This window comes from Leuresthes tenuis, unplaced genomic scaffold, assembly GCF_036924035.1.
Source record: "Leuresthes tenuis unplaced genomic scaffold, fLeuTen1.0.hap1 SCAF_2, whole genome shotgun sequence".
Lineage (NCBI taxonomy): Eukaryota > Metazoa > Chordata > Actinopteri > Atheriniformes > Atherinopsidae > Leuresthes > Leuresthes tenuis.
Window position 1 is genome coordinate 24,072,122 of NW_027325356.1, and position 26,223 is coordinate 24,098,344.

Below are 26,223 nucleotides of genomic sequence, written 5' to 3' on the forward strand. Positions count from 1 at the left end.
CTGCTGTTTCGCTTTAGTGAGCCTTTGACCGCATTAGTTTTCCTCTTTCTTTTTAACTTTCTTTTTTAGGTTGCTTGACACCTCAGCAGTACATCAAATGTCATTTACAAAAGTGTCAAACACCTGCATACCTATTTAAAGCTTATTTACGGTCACTTATCCTCACACCTGAACCTAGATCTCAGATAGCAGATAATACATCCATCACTCAAGTGAGTAGAATTCTGATTACAGGTTAAGCAAGCATGTACAGGGTGACTTGTTGCTGTTCATGTTACATTGAGATTAATTTAACTGATATACAATGCCTTGTATTATTAGCCTTTTATGTAGCAGCCTCACATTCATATCATAGTATTTATGTTATAATTTCCAAACTCACATAACTGTGAAAATAAGAGACTGAGAAAAATTGTTAAAATGGTAAAATGTGCTACAGTAAAGGTCTACACATGATGATGTGGGGATTAGCACAGCCGCCTCACAACAACAGGGTGAGGATGGATCACTGTTGGTTTCTCTCGTCTCTGTGTGGCCCTGTGATAGACTGGCGTCTTGTCCAGGGTGTTCCCTGCCACTCACCTAATTACAGCTGGGTTAGGCTCCAGATTAAGGGAGAGCTTCCAAATAATGAAGAGGAGAGAAGCAACAGAAGGGATGAGAGGATTTATTGTGGAACCTGTGCTCAAGTCCTCTCTGGTAATTTGAATGCATTGATAGGGAAGACAGTAGAAAACCTTTAATCAATGAGATGTTTACACCATTGTCAAAGGAAACAAGAAAGTGTGAAGTCACATGCTGTTGTCCCCAGGTGGTGGAAGTGATGTGTAGCTGTGTTTTAGCAAGCTTTAATCTCCCATGGATACCTAAAAACATGCATATGTAGAGTTTCAATGAGGGAGCAAGGTGACAAAAAATTATTTTTCTTAAGCAAAGTCATAAATGTATGCATGTTCCAACCCTTACTGTTGGGTCTGAGCAGTGGATGTTCACTAAAATAAATATGTCATCATCCATAACGTTTTTGTATTTTCACACGACCCATGTCCCACTGATATCAGCACCATGTTTCATGTTTCTTTATAACAGTAATTCTTTTTTATGTGCTCCCTTGCACACTGTAGAAAATGTGGAAGAAAATGTAGTCTTTCAAGTAGAAGTTGACACACATCTTCCTCGCAAAAACGTACAAAGAGCTTATGAGATGGTAATAGGTTTTAGATGTTATGCAATAGAACTATAGGTCTACAGCCTGGTATACGGCTTTGTGAGACTATAATTACTACTCAATAGTTTCAGAGCAACGAGGAAGCTATGGAAGCTATAGTATTCACATGGTAATGTTTAGCATGCTTCTTATTTTAGTGAGTTTACTTTAGTATTCAAACAGTTTATAGGCACCAAATGCAAAGTACAACCAATGAAAAAAGCTACTGCGAACTGTTGCCTTTTTTAAAATTGAGCAAGCAAACATTCCAATCTCCAGACAGAATAATATATATATATATATATATATATACATATACATATAAGTCAACACTGTTAGTGGCCACACATATTTAGAAGGTGTTAGTCTGTCAGCTTGAATGCTAAAGAACCCAGTATGAAACCCCTCTCACGTTTTCAACTGTCCGTTCACTTTTATACTCAGCTCCCACTATTTTTTTAGGAGGTAAGAACATGTGGTTAGAGTTACAAGTGATACACTTTACAGGTTTAGATAAACGTAAGTGCTACTTAAGGTTTGGAACCTTATTTAATATGAGTGGATACCCTGTGCTGGACACAGTGTATGAATTTTTTACTGGAAGCTTCAAGCAGAAAAGCACAGCATGTCGCAAAGCTAATATTATCACAGAAATGCTTCTTTTTTTTTTCATTTAATTGGACACTGCACTCATATGGCCTCAATCAACAGAAGACATTATGAGGATGCTGTTCACAATCTGCTGCATCTGTGGAATGATATCATGTCAATTATGAAACTAAATCTCTGAGGGATGATGACGGCACCATGTTGAATCGATGTCATGAGGAATTAAGGCATAGATCAAATAGAAATAATAAAACAAAAATGGGTTGAAATTTCCATTTAGACATTGTAAAAAAATGAATAAATAAATTACCAGGGCCATTTAAGATGTTCAATCCAACAATAATTCTTTTGTTGAAAAAACCCTCTAAAATTTTGCAATAATTCATCTCCTTCACTCATTCAAAGGCATGTCCTTTTTTGAAATTATTTTTAGAGTTAAGCTTCTAGAAACACCATCTTTATGGTAAAAAAAAAAAAAGCTTGGAGAATGAAACAGAGTGTTGTCTGCATCTGCACAGTGATGATTAAAGCCCCTGTCTAAGATGAGGCTAAACGTTAGCCATTGTCAAGGTCACAGTAATCATTTTTAGTGAAACAGAAACCTCAACGGGAATATGAAATTAATCTCTGTATACATTTAAGCAGTGCTCAGCATTATTCTTCTTAGAAGGTCTCAAGAGTCCTTCTTCTCTATGCATAGATAAAAGACTCCAAAGACAGCTCTTCAAAAGTATGAAGATAAAATTCTGAGGAAGTTTGAAGACACAAAAGTGTGTTAATAATTAGTCTCACTGTAGCTCACTGGAACTATTTCCGTAAAAGTAGCTAAAAAATATCTGTTTTCACCGCAGCTGAAATTCTGAATTTTGATCACCATTTATTTCTAAGTTTCTTTGTGGTAGGTGAACTGTCAATGGTTTTTTCAACACCCAATTACCAGTAATGAGAAATGCCAAAGGCATTGCTCCAAATAACACCTTCACTTTGAGGCCCTGTCACAGAATTAAGCATTAAATTACTTTGACTTTACTAATGCAGTAATTAATTAAACATATTTCATCACCATCCAAATATTATTCAGTGCTTTGAATAACCTTAAATTACGGTGGGCCGAATACTTACTTGAAATCACACAAATATGTGTTATTATAGAATAATAACATTATGTTGCTTTTGATTTTGAAAAAAAAATTAACAAGTTTGAACTGTGTTATTTATAAAGAATAAAGAAGGAAGCAACAATTATATAGTCATAGCCGACATGTTATTTGCATGTATTATGAAATGAACTCTTGTGTTGTTTTGATCTAACCCACTATTTGCAGAGCTCATCTCGATAAAACCTGATTTTACAACTCATCCAGCAAATTCAAGCCAACATATTATGATTTCTACATAATCTAAGTTGACTTTCATGGATCTTAGTAGCCCTAAATGTCACCTGAGATTGGTACAGTTTAACTTGTTCAAAAAGACAACTCAAACGTACCTCTTTTCTTGAAAAACTTAAAAGTTAACACAAAAACTATTTACTTTCTAGCCTCTAAAGACACAACAAACTTCACATATTAACCAAACAGGATAAACCTTTAGCTTTTATTGTTAAAGACTGACATGATATCTATTGGTATTTCTCTTATGAAAATAGTTGTTCATGTGTCACATCAGGAATGAAAGCTAAAAACATGCAAATGTTGCATTATGTGTGAATAAAAGAGAGCAGATCGTCACGTAGAGAGGTACATCAGGCATATGTTAGAAAAAGGATATATCTAGACATCTGCTTAAAGGTTGCATCCCATTTGAATCCAGCTAAGTGAGGAGCAATGGGGGCATGGATGAGCAGAGGGAAAATGTCCCAACTTGTACATTTTCAATCCCTCTTCTCATAACTTACTCCTCTCACTTGCGATATTGGTGCAGGACATAAAAAGATGCACAAGGAAAGATGAGTCAAGGTAAGATACATTAAAACAAAACAAAAAAAAGCATGAATTTATATATAGAGAGAGATAGTCGTGTACACAGTCACAACCGCATGATTTGTACATTATATCACAGTCCATCATTGTATTCTATGAAATTTTTCAGATAAGCATAGAAGGTGTTTCATGATTTATTTCAATTTACAAAGTCAGATTAATGTGCCATGCCCCCTATATACATCATGGATGTTGCAAACGTGTGCATCCTCATTCATTTCTCCTCCAGGTGCATTTTAGTAACTGAGACATCCCTCACAGTGTTTTGCTGAGACTAACTTTCTAGTCACAGACAGAAGGGTGTAGGAGAAAGGAGACAAGAAGCCTCAAAATAGAGAAATGAGACATGCCTCAATTTAATCAAAATTACATATAGTTTTAACAATATTCCCCTTTATTTCACAAAAGATTAGTATGAATCCTTTATCAGTTTCTTCACATCTCTTTTGAGGACTGTTAGAAATTGCAGGGTGAGTTCATAAGAGATTGTTTTTAACTTCAAAGAGAGGGCAAGCCAGAAAAGGTACTACTGGTCTACATTTAAGGACTTCAGGCATACCGCTGTCTTATTCACCAGTGACTGCACAACTTGTGGACATTGGCTGTAAATGGACTGCAAGGTCAGAGCTGAGCTGTTAATCAAGGAACACAATTTTCTCCTCAATCCTTGTTCCAACTCTTGCCTGTGGTCGTGACTGCTCACCAAAGCGTGAGATAACAGATTCAAGTGTCAACATGAGGCCAGAGCACTTGGAAAGGGAAGAACCATCAGATGATGTCGTTCAACCCCCACAACAATGGAAATAAAATCTTAAAAATTAATACAAGAGATGCTTTATGGGTCACCTTAAAAATGTAGAATAAATATGACGAGGAGCTGTTCCGTGACTGCAAAAGTATTAACATGTGATCTAACATCTATGGAATAATACATGAGGACAGAAATGTTAATCATTTACTGATTAATCATTCAAAGTTTTGTGTTATAGAGTCAAATATCCTACCTGAGCATTTGCACCATACTTCCCTACACCCTCTAGTGGACTTTCTCTTTCTGTACTTCCCTCTATGCCTGCACTCTATCTCTTCACTGTCACCCCCGTGACTTCTATGTAGCCAATTGTTAGCTTTGATGTTAGCTGTAATGTTACATCCTCATTTGTAAGTGAGGATAAGTACAACTGCTAAATGCATTAACATAAGCATAAGCAAATATGAGTAACAATAAAAGCTAAGGGACTCCAAGAAAAAGCAACAATTCTTCCCTCAGGAGACAAAAATCATGTCATGGCTACTAGTAAATGTGCCATCCTGGATTCATGTCCTAGCACAATTGGGGATGTTTGTGACTCTGACAGAAAAAGTCATGTGATGCTGTTGTACAGACAACAGCTTCAAGCTTTGGGGGAAAAAAACTACTCATATACTCATCAAAACAAAATTTGAGATGAGGGAATTAGAATCAGTTTCAAAGGAACAACAAAAGGAAAAAAAAGACACATGTTGAGCCTAAACAAGCTTAATTTTATTCAGAGCTTGAACCTAAAATTGTTCTCAATAACGGCAGAAAGTAATTAACACTGTGCACAGCTATAGTACTGTATGTAGAACAGGTCAAAGTTGAACCAGAAAGTTTGCTAGTAATGTGACTGACATCAGCTACGATCAGCTTAGTTTGACATGCAGGTTCCTGTTTGCCTTCACTTTCTCTCTCAAACAAGAGTTACTAACCTGGAGGTTTGTTAACAACTTGTCTGATTGTTTAACTAATGTGTTTCTGGCAGCGCAGTTGCTGCATACCGAGATCTCAGTAATCACCTCAGTGAGTGCATCACAGATTCAGCTGTAAAGCTGAGCCATAAAAATGAAAGGTAAATTGTTTTTAAAAAGAAGTTTTCCATTAAAAGACAAATGAGGGGAAAAAAAGAGCCAAATGTACCATAAAAAATACACAATTACTCTCCAAAGAGCATTTCAGAAAGCAAACATGTTTATGAAGAGGTTCTGGGACATTGAAGAGCTTGCCTCCCGGATGCAATATCACCAGGATCTGACCCATTTCTCTCTCTTCTGATAAAATTCCTACCATGTAGCAAAAGCAACTGCATAGGAAATCAGAATGAACTTATTCCCTTAAATACAGCAGAAGCATTGTACCCTGGGATCTAGATTTAGCCTCAGGGTATGTTTGTCACAGTGTCTGCTTTGTGTCATCTGAGAATTAACACTATTCTTAAGTGGAGAAGTTAACACTGTTGTTCAAAAAACAATAACTGTGATGGTGACAAAATCCGATCTGGTTTTCGGAAGAAATTGTCACTTGTCACTTGCTTGTTTAAGGTTTTTAACAAGTAAATATTGTCAGCTGATGATCTCACCTAAAAAAGGGAAATACACAAATTTAGTGTGGAAGCATGTACACTCAATCATATTCATTAACCTTGAGACTGTAGCTGAAAGTGCACCAGGGACCTCAAACAATCCTGACTGCAAATCATAGTAAGACCTGCTACACTAAAGGTGAAAATGACTGATGACAACAATTACAGTGCATGCTTTAAGTATGAGTGCGGATTAAGGCTTTTAAAAGATGATCAAAGAAAGTACCTTAAAAATTTTGTATCTTTAACTGAAGCATAAAAACAAGTTGTTGCTGAAAAATGAGATTTAGACTGAAGCTAAAGATGAAATTGTGCTTTGACCACATTAATATTAGCAGAATAATTAATGGTTGTACAAAATATTTACAATGTATCATTATAAATTAAGGTTGCATCTTCTTAGCTTTAATATTTACATTGTTACAGTTTATTACAGTTAAGATATAATGTGATATATATTTTTCTGTACAGTTGAACCCTCTATAGAAAACTACAAAGGAATGTTTCAGCTATAGCTGCACATTTAATATTTTACTTGTTTAGCTCTGTTGCATGTGATGCTTACACTACATTTGCTTATAAAGGTTTTGCAATTGAAGCACATCAAACAATAATTCATTGGTTCTACAAAGACAGATTCAAGTTATTCCAACTTTTTTCCCAACATTTTTCACTGATGCAGCCTTATGCTAAACTCATTTTGATTAATTGTCGCCTTCATTAATCTATATTTAATACAGCATACTGACAAAGCTGCAAAATTGTTTTAGAAATTTGAAAATCTATTAAAAAAAAGGAAAACTGAAATGTCACAATTACATAATTACATATTGATAACACATTATTCAGATTCATTATTCAGACTCTTTAATCAAAAGTTTGTTGAGGGCCCAGTGGCAGTGGTTACAGGCCTGAGTTGCACACCTAAATTAAGGGAATTTCTGTGGATCTCCTCAAGCTGCATCAGGCTGAATGGATACCACTGGTGGACATCCATTACGAGGTTTATCCTAAGCTTGATTGGGTTAAAGTCCTGTCTGGTCTGCTGAGGACATTCTTAGAGTTTTCTTTAACCCATTCAGATCTAATGCAACAAATAAAACCTTTTATTTCTCGAGTCTGATGCAACATGAGTGATGCATCATCTTCTCTAAGGCACATCAGTAATTATTTAATATTGCTGTAAAACATAAAGTCAAATAATTTATGATAAAAGGCCAAGTTTAACCTCTAAAAGGTCTTTTCTTTCACGTTTCTACACATTTTGACAAAGGCTAACAATTTAAAGTTTTCCAAAATCAAAGTCCTCAGTCTCAATAAGTTAATCAACTTTAATATTCCTCAGGCTGTTCGTAAAGGGTCATTGTCCTGTTAGAAGATTAATCTTTAGCCCAGTCTAAGAAGCTGTTTTTTTTTTCCAGCTCTGTTTAGCATTTTCTCAATTCTGACCAGTGTTCCCTGAGGCCAGAAAACACCCCACAGCATGATGATTCTACCACAAAACTTCAATATTAGGATGGTATTGGGCAGATGGAAGGTAGAGCGCAGTTGCAAGCTAACATGATGTTTACAATTGAGGCCAAACAATTAAATCACATCATTTATCTGAGAGAATCTTGTTTCCCACAGATTGAGAGTCCCTTTTGTGCTTTTTGGATCATTCGAAGCAGAACCTAAAGAGTCACAGAGGAGAGGCTTCCATCTGGCCACACTGCCTCGAAGCCCAGATGGGTAGAAAGCTGGAGTGATAGTTGTCCCTTTGAAAGTTCTCCCAATCTCCTCTCTGCCATAGACCTTTCTTGAAAATTTCTCCTTTTGGCCTAGGAGCCAAATCTAGGAAAAATCCTGGTTATTCCAAATGTCCTTCACTTCCATAACAAAGGCCAAAGTGCTGGTGGCTACCTTCATCGTATCAGCAATACTTTATGTCCCTACTTACTTAGATCTGTGCCTTGGCACAATTAAATTTTTTGAGCTGTGCAGAAAGTTCTTTTGACCTCATGGCCTATTGTTTTTACCCCCATTTAGCTGTAAGAACTAATCCTAATAACTTACTGTTAACTGATAAAAGCACCTTTTTTGGTTTAAATAGTTTTGTATTAGTTACTTAAGAGACTTTGTCTTTCTAATAGCCAGGTGTCGCAGGTGTGTGCCACCTCAAATACTGTCTAATAATCTGAGCAAATAAAGACTTCTGTCCATCTTATTTTTTTTTCTTGTCAACAGTGGGTTTTCACATAAACATTGAGGGGTCCTGAATATAGACTGATGAGAGAATTGGAACAACTTTTTATTACAGCATATATGAATCGTGAAAAATTGAAGGGGTTTAATTCACTCTATTTCCCTAGCATTTGAGACCAAAAAAACAATTTCAGTATAACTGAGTGCTTTGCTCACTCAGCCACTGACCGGACATACATGGTATATGTGAAACAAGTCATTTCACATTTATCTGCACAGAAACGTGTAAGCGACACACTAGCATTATGCAGTCTGGTAGCGGGTAGAAGCAATTGGATTCTTCCAGTGGCTCCTGGAGCTATAAGCCCCCATCCAGCCCTATGAAGGCGGAGAAAGACTGAGTTTGAAAGATGATAATAGACTCCTGAGGAAACTAATCTATTTCTAAAGAAAGGTATGAATTCTCTCACTTGACCCAAAACCCCAGTGTCCATCCCTCTCCTTTCAGCACTTCTTTCTAGAGTAGCATTACAGGTCGATTTTACCATTGAAATATAACATTTAAATAGATCTAAGACAGCAATACATCTCTTTCAAATGAAAATTTGCCCATTATCAGCTAAATGTATAACATCCAGTACATATCTATGTTTTTTTTTTTCAATGTACAGTCTCAATCACTTTTTTATAAATAAATGTCTGTGTCGGTTTATTCACAGAACAGATTCCTAGCAAACAATTGGCAAACAGCAGGCCTTTTTGGCAACTGCAAGAGTTGCTGCAGCCATTTTGAAGGATCACTATCTGTAGTGTAGTGTAGTGTGCTACATTGTTATTTACATATCAACAGATTATTCACTGAATGGGCAGAAATACAGTTGATTTAAAACCAAACTTTACACCATACAACCATAGATATTTTTGACATCACCTATTATAAATAAGGTCATTGTTAGTCTAAATAAAAGCCAGGTAACTGATTTAAAAAAAAAAGATGTTTGAAAAGCCAACATATGCCTTCTCACAAAATCCACAGTCATGCCCTTTTTAGACGATCGGGATCTCTTCTGTGTCCTTGCAATGTGTGGAAGAGGAAGTCCTCAATACTTTTGTAGTTTGTATCATCCACTGGCTCTTTCGTTTCTGGATAAATAATCTTGAAATCAAGTCTTAGAGTTTAATGCTGCAAAAAGGCAGCTGTTACAGGGCCAGGAGCATATGTAAACAAGGCAATACCAGGACCCAGATGTCTCCAATCAGTCTGAAGCTGCTCGAGCTGCCATCCATTTCTGAATCCTTGGCAGGTGGGTGATGATAATGATGATGCTTGTAATCACTGGTCACATCTGGACTCACTGTGAAGAGAGCAGAAACAAAGATGCTCCTTATCAGAATGACATCATTGGAGACTGTAGGAGAAGTATTGACATTTGATGTGTGAAAAGGACAAGAATAATTTATTTTACAGCTCATAGCTGTTACATGCGGTGTAACATTTTATGTAGTTTTAAGTAAATGGCATAATTATATGTAAAGAAAAAAAAGACTTGTGATTGAGTGCGTGAGCACAGGAAATAAAATAACTTCCTCAGTAACATATTTACTTCTTGGATGTTATCAAGTTTGAGTCTTGCGAAAGAAGAAACCATTAGAAGTGTAAGGGCATTTTCACACCTCAAAGTCTGAGGATCAAACCAAGGTTCATGCTTTTGTTACATTTGATCCATTTTATCCATTTAGGGTTGGCTTCACACTGCACTCTATGCAAGCCAGCAAACAGTTGACATGGCATACCTAAATCCTGTTGTTATCACCCCTGGGAAATGATTCCCCTTACACTTGACATCTATCGGTTTAGAGACAACCTGTGTTGTCATGCTGGCAGTAGCCTACTGCTGTTTAAATGAGTGGATAAAAATGAATGAACAGGTTTGTTCCGGGGCCACTGTAAAAACATCCTTCCAAACCAACTTCAAGCAAAGTACATGTGGGTAATTCAAATTAGCCAAATTCACTAAATGCAACAAGAAAATCTGTACAGTTGACAACAGACTTGTAGGTGAAGAGTGCAAGCAAGCAGGGCAACTTCTATTGTCTATTTGAATTTAGTCCATTTTTTCATTAATTTATTTTAGACCAATGTACAGTTGTTTGGTCCTGGGGATGTTTCACACCAGCAATCTTAGTATGGATAAAACAGAAAAGTCTGAAAGTCAGAATATGAGTTCAGTTCAAAAGAGCTAGATATCAAAGATACAAACTAAGTGACATTTACCATAAGTTATTTCTCAGTTCCCACATTTCATAAACATTTCTAACACACGCAAAATGTTTTTTCTATTCCTCCTACATACAACAAAAGCCATAATGCCTCATAAGTCTTTCACAGCAGCAAACATTTGTGCCCCTGCTAAACCATTAGGGGAGTCTGTTAATTTGCTACTATCCTATTAATAGTAAGCTGATGCAACCACAGGGCACCTTCACCCTCCATTTCATCCCCTGAGGTGCAGCAGAAAGCATCTTGGGTGCATCTTTGTGTCAACAGCCATCAGAGTGTTTATGCCAAGGTGTTAGAGCTGAGCCCATACAGAAGCATTACAGACTACTGCACAATAGCGCAGACAGATCAGATAGGAACATTTTTTTACTTTTCATTTCTGCATGGATTCCAGTTTGAAAATTCAGTGAGTTGACACCTGTTCTTTGTAAATCACATTCAGGAAACTGTGGCATTGAACAGTAAATATGTTTATCTCTGTAAAGTTATTCTAATAACTGAAATGACATGTCATAGGCTCTGCTCAGTCTTGCGGTGGTACTACAAGATACCACACAAACTCTTTATTTAACTCTTTATTTTCATTGTACAGGGGGATATTAAGAGAAAGCAAATTGATAACAATTTACTGACTTCTGGGTCTTAACCTCCTTCTCTTTCGGTGCTCCACATCACACCATTTGTGAATACATAACACAGACCCTTCCATGTAGATGATATTGTGCTTGATTTCCCTGTTACACCAACTTATTCTAACTAGTTTTGATAGTTCAGTTACTTTAGATTTAACTATAAAAGCAAAAAGAAGTCAAATGCCAGAAATAATCAATAATCACAAATATCACTTTATGTAATAGTATATTCTTCGTATATATTTGTTGTTATCGTCTTCCACTTGATGTATATCGTCAATGTCACTGCCATCATTACGACCACTCAGCTACTGGGATAGTTTTCCTACTGGAAGTGGACATGTGCTGCAAAAAATAAATGCGCTGTTCTTAAATAATGACTCTTTGATAACAATTGATCAATTATTTAAATGACAAACTGTTTGCTGCTTGAGCAGGACCTCTGGTTCTTCTTAAATGAGTTCATATTTTGCATAAAATAGTTCAAATCTCTTACTCTCAACATTTGATTTGTCTTCGATGTTGTACTCTAAATGAAAACAATGCAATATATGATATAAAAACCATTACATTTTGGTTTAAATGCATTTTACGAATTGCTCAACTTTAAAAAAAAAATAGGGTTGTACATAGAAAAGCTTAGCTTAAAAACAGCTTCCTCATCCAGCTTTTCCCCCTCTTACTTTCACAATGTATACGCCAAATCGCCTGGACACTAACTCAAACACCCCCATGTGTCTCCACCTTTAAAATGACACCTTAACAGATATCAGCACAGACAACTGCACCACACCAGGAGTCAACATCCATCTTGTTGTTTCCATGTCTTTGGAGGCCTGTAGTGTTGTGGGGGAGAAATTCTATGTCCCATGCCAAGTGAAATAGAGCATCCTTTTTAACCCTGCTGATGGAGCCTCAGACTCCATCCTGGTTCATCCCCACAGGGAAGGGCTGAGGTTGAACCCAAATAGATGACCAGCTGCTCCAGGACTTTTGAGTTTCTCACTTAGGCCCAAGGGTCATAAGTCTGTCACAGGAAGGATTAGTCTCACCTTCACCCTTTCAAAGTCTACAAAGGCTCTGCTATCAAAGTTTATCTTACTAGCAGAAAAATAAGACCAGCTGCAGAGGCCATTTGTGCTCTGTGGATTCAATTCCACTTTTTATGGTCCAGCAAAAATAGGCTATAATTCCTTTCCTCAGAGGAGGACCAAAACAATTGCTTGATTCTGTAAAGCCAATCTATAATTTCATAGCTCTAATTAAATGATCATTTAATAATAAAACATATGTTAACATAAGTTGTCTCTGCTGAAATTTTTATTTGTCATCATTTGAAAATACAGATTTCACTAGATTTCCATGTAGCATCTTTACATGTGTAATTGCTGATGACGCTTGTTCGACATAAAGAGACACATTTGTAAGCTATGGTAAAGCATATGATCATGCTGTACAGTTAACAGCTTATTGATTCCCTGCCACAGAGACCCCAGGCAAGCCATTTAAAGGTATACAACTCACAGACAGTCTTTGTACCCAGGAGCACTAGACTTCAGCACCTCAATCAATTCCTCTTACTGAAGCGTCAAGGTTTCTAATGCAGCAACAAGGTGGAGACAGAATGACAGAATGTCCCTGTGATGAATAAACGGTGCAACATACAAAGAGCACTCCTTTTTTTTAAACTGTGAAATACACTGTACAACTCATGTAAACATCGAGCAAAGTCACAGACTTGAGCTCTGACCGTAAGCAACATTCATAAAGTCATCAAAGTTCTCTATTAAACTATTCATTTTTTCAATAATTAAAGTGGTGCAGGGACAAAAAAATAAATAAATGTAAGCCAAATTCTTTTTTATTTGAAAAGGTACATTAGACTATAACCAACATATTCAATTTGTATAGCTGCTGAATGCAATTACCACAGATGCAAGTAAGTAAGCAAATAAATGCATTACAGAGTAGATCATTAAATAATACTAAAAGAAAGCTAAATTACAAATATTTTAAAAGAAGTTCCTTGGTTAATTCCAAAGTGATGGTAAAATACTCCAAATACTCAAATAATGTTTGAAACTTTGAGGTTTACTCTACATTTGAGTGGTTAAATTTCTCATAATTTCAGGAATGAGCTTGTATTATGCAACCTGTAAACATACCGGTAATCACAATCTGACAGCAGAATGCAGACAACCTCCCAAGAAAAAGAAGTTTCTCTTAATCACCATTACATAACTGCATGGGTATTGCTCACACTACAATGACAAGGACCTCTAATCATACCAAAGCAGTCATTCTAAGTGTTTTGTAAGGAACGCACAAATAATGTCATTCTGACAGTAGTGGCTCAGACCAGCTTTTCTTCAGCAATGAAGTCCACCTTAAAAAAGTCTAAAATAAAATAAAGTCCACTTGTGACAAGTAATTTATTACAAGTCACCCCAATTATATCCATGAGAGGGGTAAAACACAAACAAGTCTGGTACAATGCAACCACATCAGCAGGAATCATATAACTGAATTACCAAAAACAGTGTTGACAAAACCGAAGAATGTAAAGTTGATCAATATAAGACAATAACAATGCAAAGATCTTATTTTACAACATAAGACATGATAAGAGTTCAAGTGTGTCCAATAAGGCAATGGAGGGTTAAGATGGAAGAGTTAAAAATATCCCATGTGCTCTACATTCAATAATGAATTAAAAAACTATGTAAAAATAATTCGGCAATGTAGCAACCCAGCTGTGCATTAAAAATAATCTTCAAAACTTGAACTAAATCCTCAAAATAACATGTGAGTAATGGAAGCCTCCTCATTTGGCAGGCACATGCTTGATTACAAACAAATACATGTTATTTGATAGTTCACATACACATACTATATTGACTTTGACTGCACTGCAGCTATTAATACTCACAATCATCGCTGTTGAGACTTCTGGGAATAAGTGGGTTGTTTTGAAGAATAGTAATGAAGGTCCAGATGAAGGAGTATATTACCCCTCTAAAAGCACAATCCTCCTTATAACAACTTAACAGAGGATGCATATTTTCTGTGCCACTAAGGTGATTCAGACCATAGCTGTCTCCAACAGCTGAAGAAAGCCATTCCTTTTTGGGGGATTCAAGCACAGGTGATTTGGGATGTTTCCTTGGGCACTGCAGCTGTAATGGCCCGTTTTAGTAAACCCTCAGCAGAGGGGATATTAGAAGGTACTTGGGCTGAAAAAAGACGCAGGTCAGAAAGAGAGGCTTAAGACTGAAGTGAAATCAATACAAGTTGATTCCTGAGGACTCGGACCAACCATGATCAATAGCACACTAACTGGCCCAGGAAAAAAATATAGCTACATACTGTTGTGATGGAGAATGGTTTTTGCTTGATTATAAGAGCACGAGCATTCAGAATTTAATGTCCACATCCTCAGCTGGTCCGCTTAAGTAACAGGGTTATTACAAAGGTTTCAGTTTTGCCAAACTTCATTACAGCCTCCCTTCCTTTAGACTAGTAGCTTCATTACCAAGAGGAGTTATCCTACATGCAGGCTGTCAGCTCATAATTTATCACCAACTCCTCTATCACTTTCACTGACTGCAGCTTGGTGCTGAAAACAGTCTATTAAATCATAAGACTGATGACAAATCAAACTGCACAGGTGTTGACATGATTGTGAAAGTGTCATGTTTGGTGAGGGTATGAACTGCTGTTGCTTGAAATTTTAGAATCAAATTGAAAAACTACAGGTTTACTTTTAATTACAGTAATTAGAGGTTTTAGTGGTATTATATATCTATGCACTTTAAGCATCAAGCAAAAGCAGTCACTGCAAATCTTTAAATTACTTAAATATGTGGGCTATTTACTGTACTTGTGAACAATACTGCCATATAAAGTCCCAGTGGCTCTTCAAAGCAGACATTTGGAGCAGACAGGAGGAGGGGTGAACGTTTACAGGAGGGGCCCCGTGCTCTTTTCTGACGGCCTTTGTGTTTCCACTGTGATGCTGGATCTAGCAGAAATAAAAAAGTGATGTAATAATCTGAGAAAGCTTTGACCGGTGCATCAAAGGGTGTTGTGCCCAAATAACCAAAGTTATGAATGTAACTATATCTGTAAGACCAAAACAATAGAAACAATGGGGTTAACAGACAGCTGCTGTATTGCTTTTTGTGTTGTCAGAATATATGACAAATGTTGCACTGTAGATAACTTTTCTGCAGATAAAGTGGGCAACAGTCTTCTATTCTTCATCTTGCTTTTGAACTAAAAAATACATCACCCAACAACTAATGCAGTGTAAAGGCTTCCTCTTTCAAATGTAACCAGTTGGCATCATTTTTTTTTATCATCCCTTCAGACACATCACTTCAGACACATCACATTTTTTTTAAAGACAAAAATCTTGAGAAAGTTTCTACAGAGGCAATACCTGCAGTTGGAGCATGCACCACGGTGTGGGTCTCAGTAAAACTGTGGAAAACAGCCTAATAACACTAATTTGACAGATTTGTAATATAACTCGGCAAGATACTCATTTCAGAAAATTGATGATTTGTTATAAATTAGTATAAAGTATATCTATAGCTATAGATATAGCTATATCAGATGTGGCAGGAAAAATTGTTTTAGCAGGAATAATGTTTTTTACGAGCAGCAACAAAGATTTTCCAAAGAAAAAGGACCCCCTTAAATCCTTGTGGTATAGTAAAAGTAAAAGAGTAAAGGATTAGTATTACATATTAGGAATTCAGAATTACTTCCATTTCAGGAAGATATTACTATGAACTTTGTCGTTGCACAGAAATAGTAAAAAACTAACCTTACATGAATGATTTACAGGTTACTAGTAGCTAGTAAAATTGATATATTTCATGAGATACCAACAATACCAGCTTCTTGCTATTGAACAGACACGTCTGCTACTTCTGACATTAAGGATCTTACTCATCATTCATCTTCATAACAGAATTGAAATGATTGATTTTTGATACACGCTTTTGACAGACCGTGCAAATTTGTTTGGACAGGCTTCAACATGGGGAATTGCGGTTCTCAAAGCTAACCATTTCTTTTGTAAAAGAGGGAAGAACTTTCACCTTCACCGACACCAATTAGCCATTTCCAATTCACAAGAATCCAAGATACACACTACAGGGCATGACAGCTTTTGTTTGAAGCAGAAGTTCTGTTATAAATGGTGTAAAATAAGTCTAGAAAGCTAATCACATAGTTTCACAGTGTGTAACTGTATGGGTGTGTGATTTCAAATCCATGAGTTAGTGTGTGTTTTTAAAGGTAGAGTGAACTGTTTCTCTAATGCCTCTTTACAATTTCTCTTTAGCCTCTTAAGAATCATTTCCAAAGAAAATGTGCATTGTGAAGCATTTTGCAATTTTTTTTGCAGATGAGTCTCATTGTCAATGTGAAATTAGACAAAGGTGTAAATGCTACAGTTGTGTAATCTATCACCATCTGGAAATGGAGAGACTAAAGACAACCAGGTGAAAACAAGTGCAGATGTTTGATTTTTAGGCAACTGCTTAGGGTAATGACACAATGCTAATGGTGTTAACAGAACTGATGTAGCTTGAGTTTATACATATTGTGTCTAAATGCTTTAGATACGCTAAAAGAAGGCTCTTTGTTGTGAATAACAGTTGTGTATCTATAGTGCATATCAAAGCTGTCTTTGTTGATTATTGTCTGCATGGTCTGGAAAATGCCTGCACATAGAAACATAGAAAAGGATGAAGCTGTTTAAATTTGAACCAGAGCTCCTAACATTCAGCAGCCCATCAAGTAACTTTACTTTAGCAACGTACATTCAAAAGGTCCCCTGAATACTGGATAAAAACAGTGAGATTCCCAGTTGGAGGCACCAATTAGGTCAGTTTTTCACTATTTTTGTTGCTAGTGTATGTGGCCAAAGGGTGAGCTACAACTTGTGCCCACTGGAAGCATCTGAAGTACATAGCGTGTTATTCAGGAAGCACATTTCTCATGTAGTTGTTTGTACATTTGTACATTTGAACATTTGTTCAAGTTGTTTTTTAACCTTCATGTTAGGTTGGAAAAACCTTTACACCAGCAGTGGGTGGTGATTTCAAAAGACCATAACTGATGAGTTGTCTATTGCTTTCTCGTGCACAGCAACAATATCTTAATTAACTAGCAGCATGATCTGCCTGTTCAGAAATGATCACAAGTTGAATCCCAGCCTCCATGAAACAGATCTAACAAAGACTAAACAGTATTTCTAAACATTATTACCAGTTATTAGCATAATTTAGATGTATTGCATAGCAGGTAATGTCATAATAGGTATGTCGGGACGTTCAAACATACGTACATTGTTAAAACATAGTTGAAAAAGGAGGGACCTAATAAAATCCTGCTTTTTTTCTATATAAGTTTTGACAGAGGTCTGTACCTCTGACCTGAAAAGCATTAGTGTTTATTCTTGTCTGGCCTGATGTTCCGTTTATAACATCATGTAAATGAGGACCTCTGACAAACACTGTATTTAAAAACTTAAATAAGGTATGATGTTTGTTTCAAGACTGATTAGATGAAAGATGGCTTGTTTGGTATTAATGTTTTTCTTAATGTATTATGGTGGCTCCATTTCTGTCTATACAACTTCGTGCAACTGTATTTTTCACATGACATGCCTCATTTCTGTCCATCATGTTTGCTTTTAAACTGTCATGTCATGGCTCTTAGACTTACATAGACATTTAACGAGGATGTGATGCATGACATATCGCGTTTTCTTAAACTTACAGATGTCTTTTTGTAAAGAATTTACCTCCCACAACTCCACTCTGTTTCCTCCCTGTCTGATAACTCCATTAATCTTGTCAGTCCAGGCTCCTAAAAAGAGGAACCTATTTATGGAATCTGTCTCCGTTATTTGACACAGTGAAAAATGTATGTGTCAAACATTTTGTTTCTATCCACAATCCTGTCTATCATACCAGACAACATGATATGAATGTATGCCGCCATCATATTGCCATTGAAAATGTTCATATGTTGCTTTTCTGCTGGTTTTGGCACATTTCTACAAACCAAGAGCTACAAACCCCTCACTTTAGTCCCTGTGCGTGCTTAGAGAAGAGCTTAGTGTCACACTGTCAAATCCACATACAGACATACTCTTGCTTATGCATGGAGTGCATATGCATGCTTGTGATATGTGCAGTTAAGCTACTTAAAATCAATATCTAAGATCAGTGAAAAACTGAATACAAGCAGTATACGTAAACATGCACATTTCCCTGATGTTTTTCCTCAGAGTTGTTTGGTTTACATAAGAATAAGATGAACAGAGAGAAGCTAAATGAAGAGAAACCACCTGAGACCTCTTGGAGAGAAGGCTCAGTGCTTCCATGCTCAAACAGAACAATTCAATATAGCTCTGCGCCGGAGACAGCATCCCCTTTCAAATTAGATTCAGACACCAACAAAAAAACTGAATCTATTTAGTCTCGATCCACAAAAATAGCATGACTTTGCAAAATTCTATTAATTCATATTGTTTTTACAATTACAGTGTTGAATGAATAGCCAGTTTATGATAATTGATCCCCCACGACTGCTTCTCGCTTCCTTCTCTCATTCTCTTTCTGAATGCCGACACAGTAAAGATGTGTCACATCTAAATTTGTCAGTTGCCATATGTCTCATTGTATAAGCAGTATCACATTAGTGCACAGCACCTAAATTGGTGCCAGTAGGTTCATTAAACAGAATAAAATTCAAACCAGGGATCACATACATAAAAAAACCTTATTATTATTATAGCACCTACAAAATAGAATATTCAGTGCATTGATTTCCAGTCAAGGCTATGTACTAAAAACAATCACAGTCACGTAAAATGACCATCTATTTAACATAAGTTTACATTATATAGGTATGAGGATTCATTTTCTAAGAATGATGCCTTGATTTTTTTCTTACAATACCCTCTCTGTGACTCTATCAGTAAGTTTCTCACTTTAGTCCATGTTGAAATAATTTTACAACTATTTAGTTCATCGTTATGAAACTTTGGACAGACATTAATGCAGTATTTGGATGCTAAAGCTTTTTCAACTAGAATAGTCAAAATATTAGCATTTAGCTTTAAGCACTGCTGTGCAGTAAAGCCTCTAGACTGTATAAAAGCTGTATGTGTAGCATATATGATGCCAACCTTGTGGATTACCATTTTGAAGTGAAGACAAACTGATAGACCGATTCTGCAAATTCTGATTTAATTTGATTTCGAGGTCAGGAGTTTGCCATTGACTGGTTACCAAGTTGTTAGCTTGTTACAAACAAGGCGGCTGACAAGGTGATGAGATTCAAAAGTACAACTGTCAAAAACACATGTAATCTGAGTATTATACATTCTTGATGCTTTATAAATAAAACCCCCCACATTTAACAGGAAATTGTACATTTAATTTCACTACACACATGAAATGTATGTTATATAAAATGTACAAGAATTCTTCAGACAAATAAAAATAAGTTTTCAGTAGGGAGATTTAAGTCCCAAGTTACAGATTTTTGATTGTTTAGGCAACACATGTAGGTTTAGAGAGCATTAAACAAGCAATTTAGCCAAGTCCACATCTGATGCTTTTAGCTGTTGTGTGACCTCCACAAATATCAAGATCATCATCAGTCCCTCAACAACTAAATTACCATTTACGACAAAGTAGTGTTCACTCAGGTGGATCGAATCTCAAACATTTTGGTCTTGGGGCCAGAGGAGATGAGCAAATGGTGGTACTGACTGAGAATCTGTGAGCAAATTGCATGTGCACTGTAGTTTTTCTGTGTAACAAGCATACATTATGATCACAAACATACAGACAAACCAAGAAGTACAAGTATCACTTTAATCATCAGTACTACAAACACACTCAATTTCCAAAACAAATTAAATTTCTTTACCTGTGAACATATTCTTTAATAACCCTCTCTCAGATAGAACCCAGTCTGTTCACACAGTTTTTAGAGCATGAAACATCAAAGCCTCTGATTGACAGCTTTGGAAATTACAAAGTCTGTGAGGAGAAAAGAGATCACTGTCTCTTATGGCAAAAAACACAATTAACCACTTGTCCAGATGACCGACCACCTCAAGAAAAGGGAAAAATTGGCATCTGGACAATAAGGAAGCAGTCTTTGTCAAGGCACTTAATCAGTCAGGAGAAGTTGGTTGATGTTAACATGGCGCCAAACAAACTGAAGCGGTAGGTCTACTTTAAATAAAAAAGAATCTCCAAAGTGAGAAAAACATATTTTTCTAAAGAGCCGTATAACTTAACCAGGGGCAGCCAGACTGTTTGTTTTGTGAGAATGATGAATCGATGCAGGCAAGTCGCCTGCTGGCTGAGCTTATTGCTAAGCAGATGAAACTTCACACAACAGTGGAGAGCCTCATCCTCCCTGCTATACAGGAGTAATGCTAAGTTTGAATGTCATAAATGCACAAACAAAGGTGCTTTTATCTGACAATGTGATAGAAAAATAAAATAAAATCATCAACATGCCAGATGGCTTTGAAACAGTGCTGGATGGACATGTATCACAGGCTGCTACTTCGAATATAAAAACAGAGGTTTCAGATATATTTTTCGTGAGTGGCTGATATCGAGGACTATGACTGGATTTAAGATCCATTCAATCAGGAATTCTCAACAGAAAAGCTCACCTCAAGAGCAGAAATAGGAGTATACAAAGCTCCATGTTGGTAAGCAACTGTCTCAGGCCAGGAAAAACTGCCTCTTATCCCCTTTTGTTGACATGCTTTACTCTGATTTACATAAAGACCGATAGATTATACCTCTGTGTTGATTGGGAGTGGCTCTCTCTTCACTACAAACAGGGATTTAAAAGGTAAATGAATAACATGCACATGTCTCATTTGCATTGATTTTGACAAAGAGAAACAAAAAATATCAAATGCAGGCCGGCATATGAAACACATAAAAATCCTCAACTAACTATGACACGACTAGTTCAGGTTTGATGTGATTGTGCAATGTTTTCAATGAATTATTCTATTTTTATTATATTTAATATTTAATTAATTATAGTGGTTTGCAATATCTATACATCTAACATTAGTAAAAATGGCCACTGGAAGAAGTGCTGGTTAAGAAATCTTTGCTATTGGCTTGATTTTTTTTTAGTTAGAGGGCTAAATTGACCTTTCATACACAGCTTTACAAGGCTGCCTGTTTGTTGTCTTGTTTTTATTAACAAATACCTCCACTGTATCATGTAAATCTTTCAAAATGTCTATAAAAAAAAGCATGTAACACAAAAGATATTTATGATCGCCTGTAAAAGACGAATAATACACAGTTTTTATGTTTGTGTTAAGAAGAAACACGACCAATGGTAACAATGTCGATCTTTCACGTGTTTTAATGTTTTTGCACAACAAGGGAGCTCTAGAGCCCATAGGAAGAAATTACCAGAGGAATTTGCAACACAGGAAATAGCCTGCTTGTTGATAGGATCAATTCGTTCTCACTTTTGTTGGAAAGAGTGGAAACGCCAACAACCTTATCTTTTTAGTCTGTCACATGCTACTGTATGTTTATAAAAATATCTTATCAAGAAACTAACACAACAATGTTGTTCATGTCTGTTTCTATAGGGAAAGCTGGATTTTTTTAATAGTAAATTCATTGCATTTCTTTTAGCCTTAGAGAAACACAATCAGGGATTGGCCAAGTTGACAAATCAAACATACTGTGTTTACCAACCATGCGTCACATGGCTGTTTGGCTGTTTGGATTATAAATGCCTACTCATGCCCTCTGTGTCTGTCACCATAGCACAGTTACACATGCAATTCTGAAATACCCTGAAGTAATTTAATGTAAACATATCATTTGAATAATATTTGCATGTTAGTGTTCTCAATAACTTCAACAGAGACACAGGTTTGCTCCATAGATTTTAAAACAACCTCTTAATTGCTAAATCACCTTGAAACTAGTCCACATGGCATCAACCTGATTTAATTTACCCGCTGTACTTAAAGCTAAAGTATTTCAAATGCCTGGTTTGACCCCTAATAAAACCAACATCCATCCTGTTTGTGCAGTTATAGAGAAAAGCAGGATCAATGAGATCTAATTTAAAGCAGAAGCATTATTCTAAAACTCATGCATCACTGCATGGAGCCAACAAAATGATTAAGTGCCTTAGTTATATCCTGTATGGCTCTGCTGCACATGCCACAGAGAGAGTGTTCATGTCCAGGATCCCATCACCCCAGCCTCTATTACATCCTCAGAGCAGTCAATACTGGGTTCTGACCGCCAGTCAGTCACTCTCCCGTTGCACACAGGCAGAATACAAATCAGCTCAGAAAACTCAAAGCTCTGCATTCGTTCTGTGGCCGCACTTTTACTTGCTCACATGTTTTTTGACCCATCTTCTCACCACTTTTACTTAACAGACTGCTTTTTGGCAGGGCATGTTTCCACCACTTGTGTATCAGAAAGCAGCATCCAAAAAGAACCCAATCAGGGAAATGGCAGAAAATCATTGTACACATGCTGTAAGTATCATAAATGTGACAAATGTTGGGTTATACTTGACATTGACAAGTTCTTGTCACAATTTACTAAACTTCATTGTATTGCTGGAAAACAGCAATACCTGGCAACATAAAGTTTGATCGTAGTTTACATCTGATGAAATAGTTTAACTGGTAAAGGGACGAACAAACAGAAAAGAATCAAATAAAAAATATAATCCATGGCAACCCTGTTAATATTGTATCGGATGAAGTCAGAAAGTGTTAACAAGAGGAGGGAATGTGTTAAATTTTTCATGCACAGTTCCTTTTTTCCACAGAGGAAAACAAAACATACAGGCCTGATCAAACTGACATGCTGGTAAAGGTCTCTGCAAACTCGCCTCGCTCAATCTTCCCCCCTCTTTTTCTTTGCAAACATCAGCTCACATCCTCAGTTAATCCTCACCAAAGTCAGCTCCATGCAACATCAAACTAACCTTCTGTGCAGCCTATAAACAGCACAAGGTCATTCAGCTATTTTATCTCTTCTCAGAAATGTATCCAAATGAATGGGGACATTAAAGGCTCGGAAGAATTTTCTCGGTCACCGTCCTCACAGTGATGGGAGTTCCATCTAAATCCAAAACTTTTTTTAAACTATTCTGGCTTGGTAAAAAAACATTAATGATATAGATTAGCTAAAATGTTAATTGTTAAGACTGACACGTGGTTCAGAATCTTAAAAATACATTTGTGTGCCTCCATTTTCAGTTGTCTGGAGTTGTCATTTTACATTTCTGGAATTCAAAATTTCTACGTTACATGAGGTCTTTAACATTTTTTTCAAGCATGTGCACAGTACACACATACCTTATATGTACTTTTACTACAGTATAATTCCTTTCTTATTTTTTGAGATACACACACGAACAAATCTGAAGCCACCACAGACTAGCACACACTTGCACAACTAACAAACAGGACTATAAGAAGGTTGGTTGGGGTGGTGGATGGGTATAAAAGCACTTCTCACTGCTGATCTTTCACATCTTCAGATATTCTTTCGTTTAACTTATGCACCACAGCCACCAAGTTATGGTAATGACATAAAATACTGGGCAAATACCAGCCCAATTGCCAGGAAATTAGCCTCATTTATAAAACATAAAACATCTACATACAGTCTGTACACATTGCATGAAGTTGCAAGAAGTTTTCCAAAAGTGTAATATGGCAATATATTCTTCTGGAGACTGGAGCTGTATCTGCAATCATTCACTATCTACTATATTGTGGATTACATTGCGAGCTTGCTATTTTCTTATAAAAATCTAAATGTATCGTGATATGCCCCATGTAATGAACTCAAAGTATCCCATATTGCACTGTGGAAAACTGTGTAGAAGCAATGGTCACTAACTGAGTCAACGTATACTTTAATGAGGTGCACCAAACGGAAAAAGGCAGGCCCTTAAGTAGACCCTTAACAGCACAGATATCTGACATTCAACCATTTTCTATACCTGCTAAATCCAATTTAGGGTCATGGGGGAGCTGGAGCTTATCCAAGCTGTCATTGGGCGAGAGGTGGGGTACATCCTGGACAGGTCGCAAGTCCATCACAGGACCACACAGAGACAAATGACACACATGACCATGCATGCTCACACTCACTCCTAGAGACAATTTAGAGTCATGAAATCAACCTAAGATGCATGTTTTTTGACGGTAGGGAGGAAGCCGGAGCGCCCAAAGAGAGCCCTAGTATACACAGGGAGAACATGCAAACTCCACACAGAAAGGCCCCAGCTGGTGCAAGGTGACGGTGCTAACCACCACCCCACCGTGAAGCCCAACATCTGACACAATTGATACAAATCAATGTAAATTTCTGTTTATATTTTGAATATGTTTGAAGTTTTATTTTCCCAGATTCTTAGCAACATGAATCCTAAATTATTATTTCTTATATATTTATTATAGGAATCTGGTAGTAATTATTATAGCAGTTTGCTTCGCCTTTTAACTGGAGGCATTAGACAAATGCATACATATAAATAATGTGTAAAATCTAATATGATTAATATGAATGGAGCAGACAATCCCAGAACAAATGTTTTCTAAAGTATTCATTTAGCTGTGGAAAAAAGGTGACAAACACTTGGTAGGCTTTCATCTTGTGAATGTATGCCGGTATCAACTTAGTGCTTTAAGCTGAACAGCAGCAGTCATGCCATTTACAGTTCAGAGAAAGTTACCTATTAAGTGTCCAAAAACAGTCTTTCATTATGATTCCAACATATAGTTGTCAATATGGATTAGTGAGAGAGTGTATGGTTTTGGATCCAGCACTGACTGTATATAACATAATATATAAGAGTTTTCAGTGGAAGCTTGAATAAACTCAAGCATAATGTATTAAGAAAAAAAAAGTATTTTAAAAGTATCAATCAGATATCATGGGACTCATTTAATGAATATGGGAAAATTCTTTGCTATTGCATCTTCTCCCATGTGGCTCTATTTGTTGGGACTATTTGTTGACTACAAATGAGAATCACAGGGATGCACTGCACTCTGTTCCAGTCTCACCAGCATTATGTTCAGGTTAGATGCTGAGCTCAGCATGGTGTTAACCGCATCTGCAACCAATTGGAACACACTGACCTCAGTTTAGATGGTGTACATAATAAGACTAGTGCACTGAGTCAGAGTTTATCTAAAGAAAATACAGCAGAAGCCGGTGGCTCATTGTCAGCTGAATACATTTTAATGAAATACCTTAATCAAGATCTATTTTGCAATGTAACTATTTACACTACAACTGTACCTCAGAGGTGGCTCAGTTTAAACCAGAGTTGGGACAATGTGCTGATTAGCATACCCACAATACAAGCTCATATTTCTCTTTTTAGAAAACACAGTTTGCATAATAATGTTTTTGAATTTGCAATGCTCCCTCTCTTGTTAACCTTCCATTAACCTGTAGATAAACACAGACAGCTCTGAGCATTATTCCCAAGGATAACACCCCTAAAGCCTTGGCCGAAATTCATCAGACCAGCTGTGGACTTGCTCATGGGTGATTAAGCCACTGATAGCTGCTTGCCTCAGTGAAGATAGGTATGTAACAGAAACCGCTCAGAAGTGATGACAAGATGGAACAACTGGAGCTTTGTTTGAGTCTACAAGCCTTCTTCACACATGCAATTTGAGGTCATCATGATTGGCGGCAACTTTGAACTTTTCACCCTGCGTTGATGTGATAATATGTGAAGCCTCGGCCGCCTCGCTTGTGGGGCAAGACGGCAGGTATATTTGACAATTTGGTCTTATCCTTGTTTGTTAGTATACCGTTTAAGATGTAAAATCAAAAATACTTGCAAAGAAAGAAGT

The 26,223-nt window shown here is 36.7% G+C and overlaps 1 protein-coding gene across 1 annotated transcript in view; it reads right to left on the minus strand.

The window, feature by feature from the left end:
* Positions 1-5,297: 5,297 nt before the first annotated feature.
* Positions 5,298-26,223, minus strand: part of gpc5a (glypican 5a) — a 142,175-nt gene continuing 121,249 nt past the window's right edge. The window contains exon 9 of the mRNA XM_072380757.1: positions 5,298-9,718. Coding sequence (XP_072236858.1) covers positions 9,564-9,718 — 155 coding nt within the window. The 3' untranslated portion in view covers positions 5,298-9,563. The remainder of the gene's footprint in view (positions 9,719-26,223) is intronic.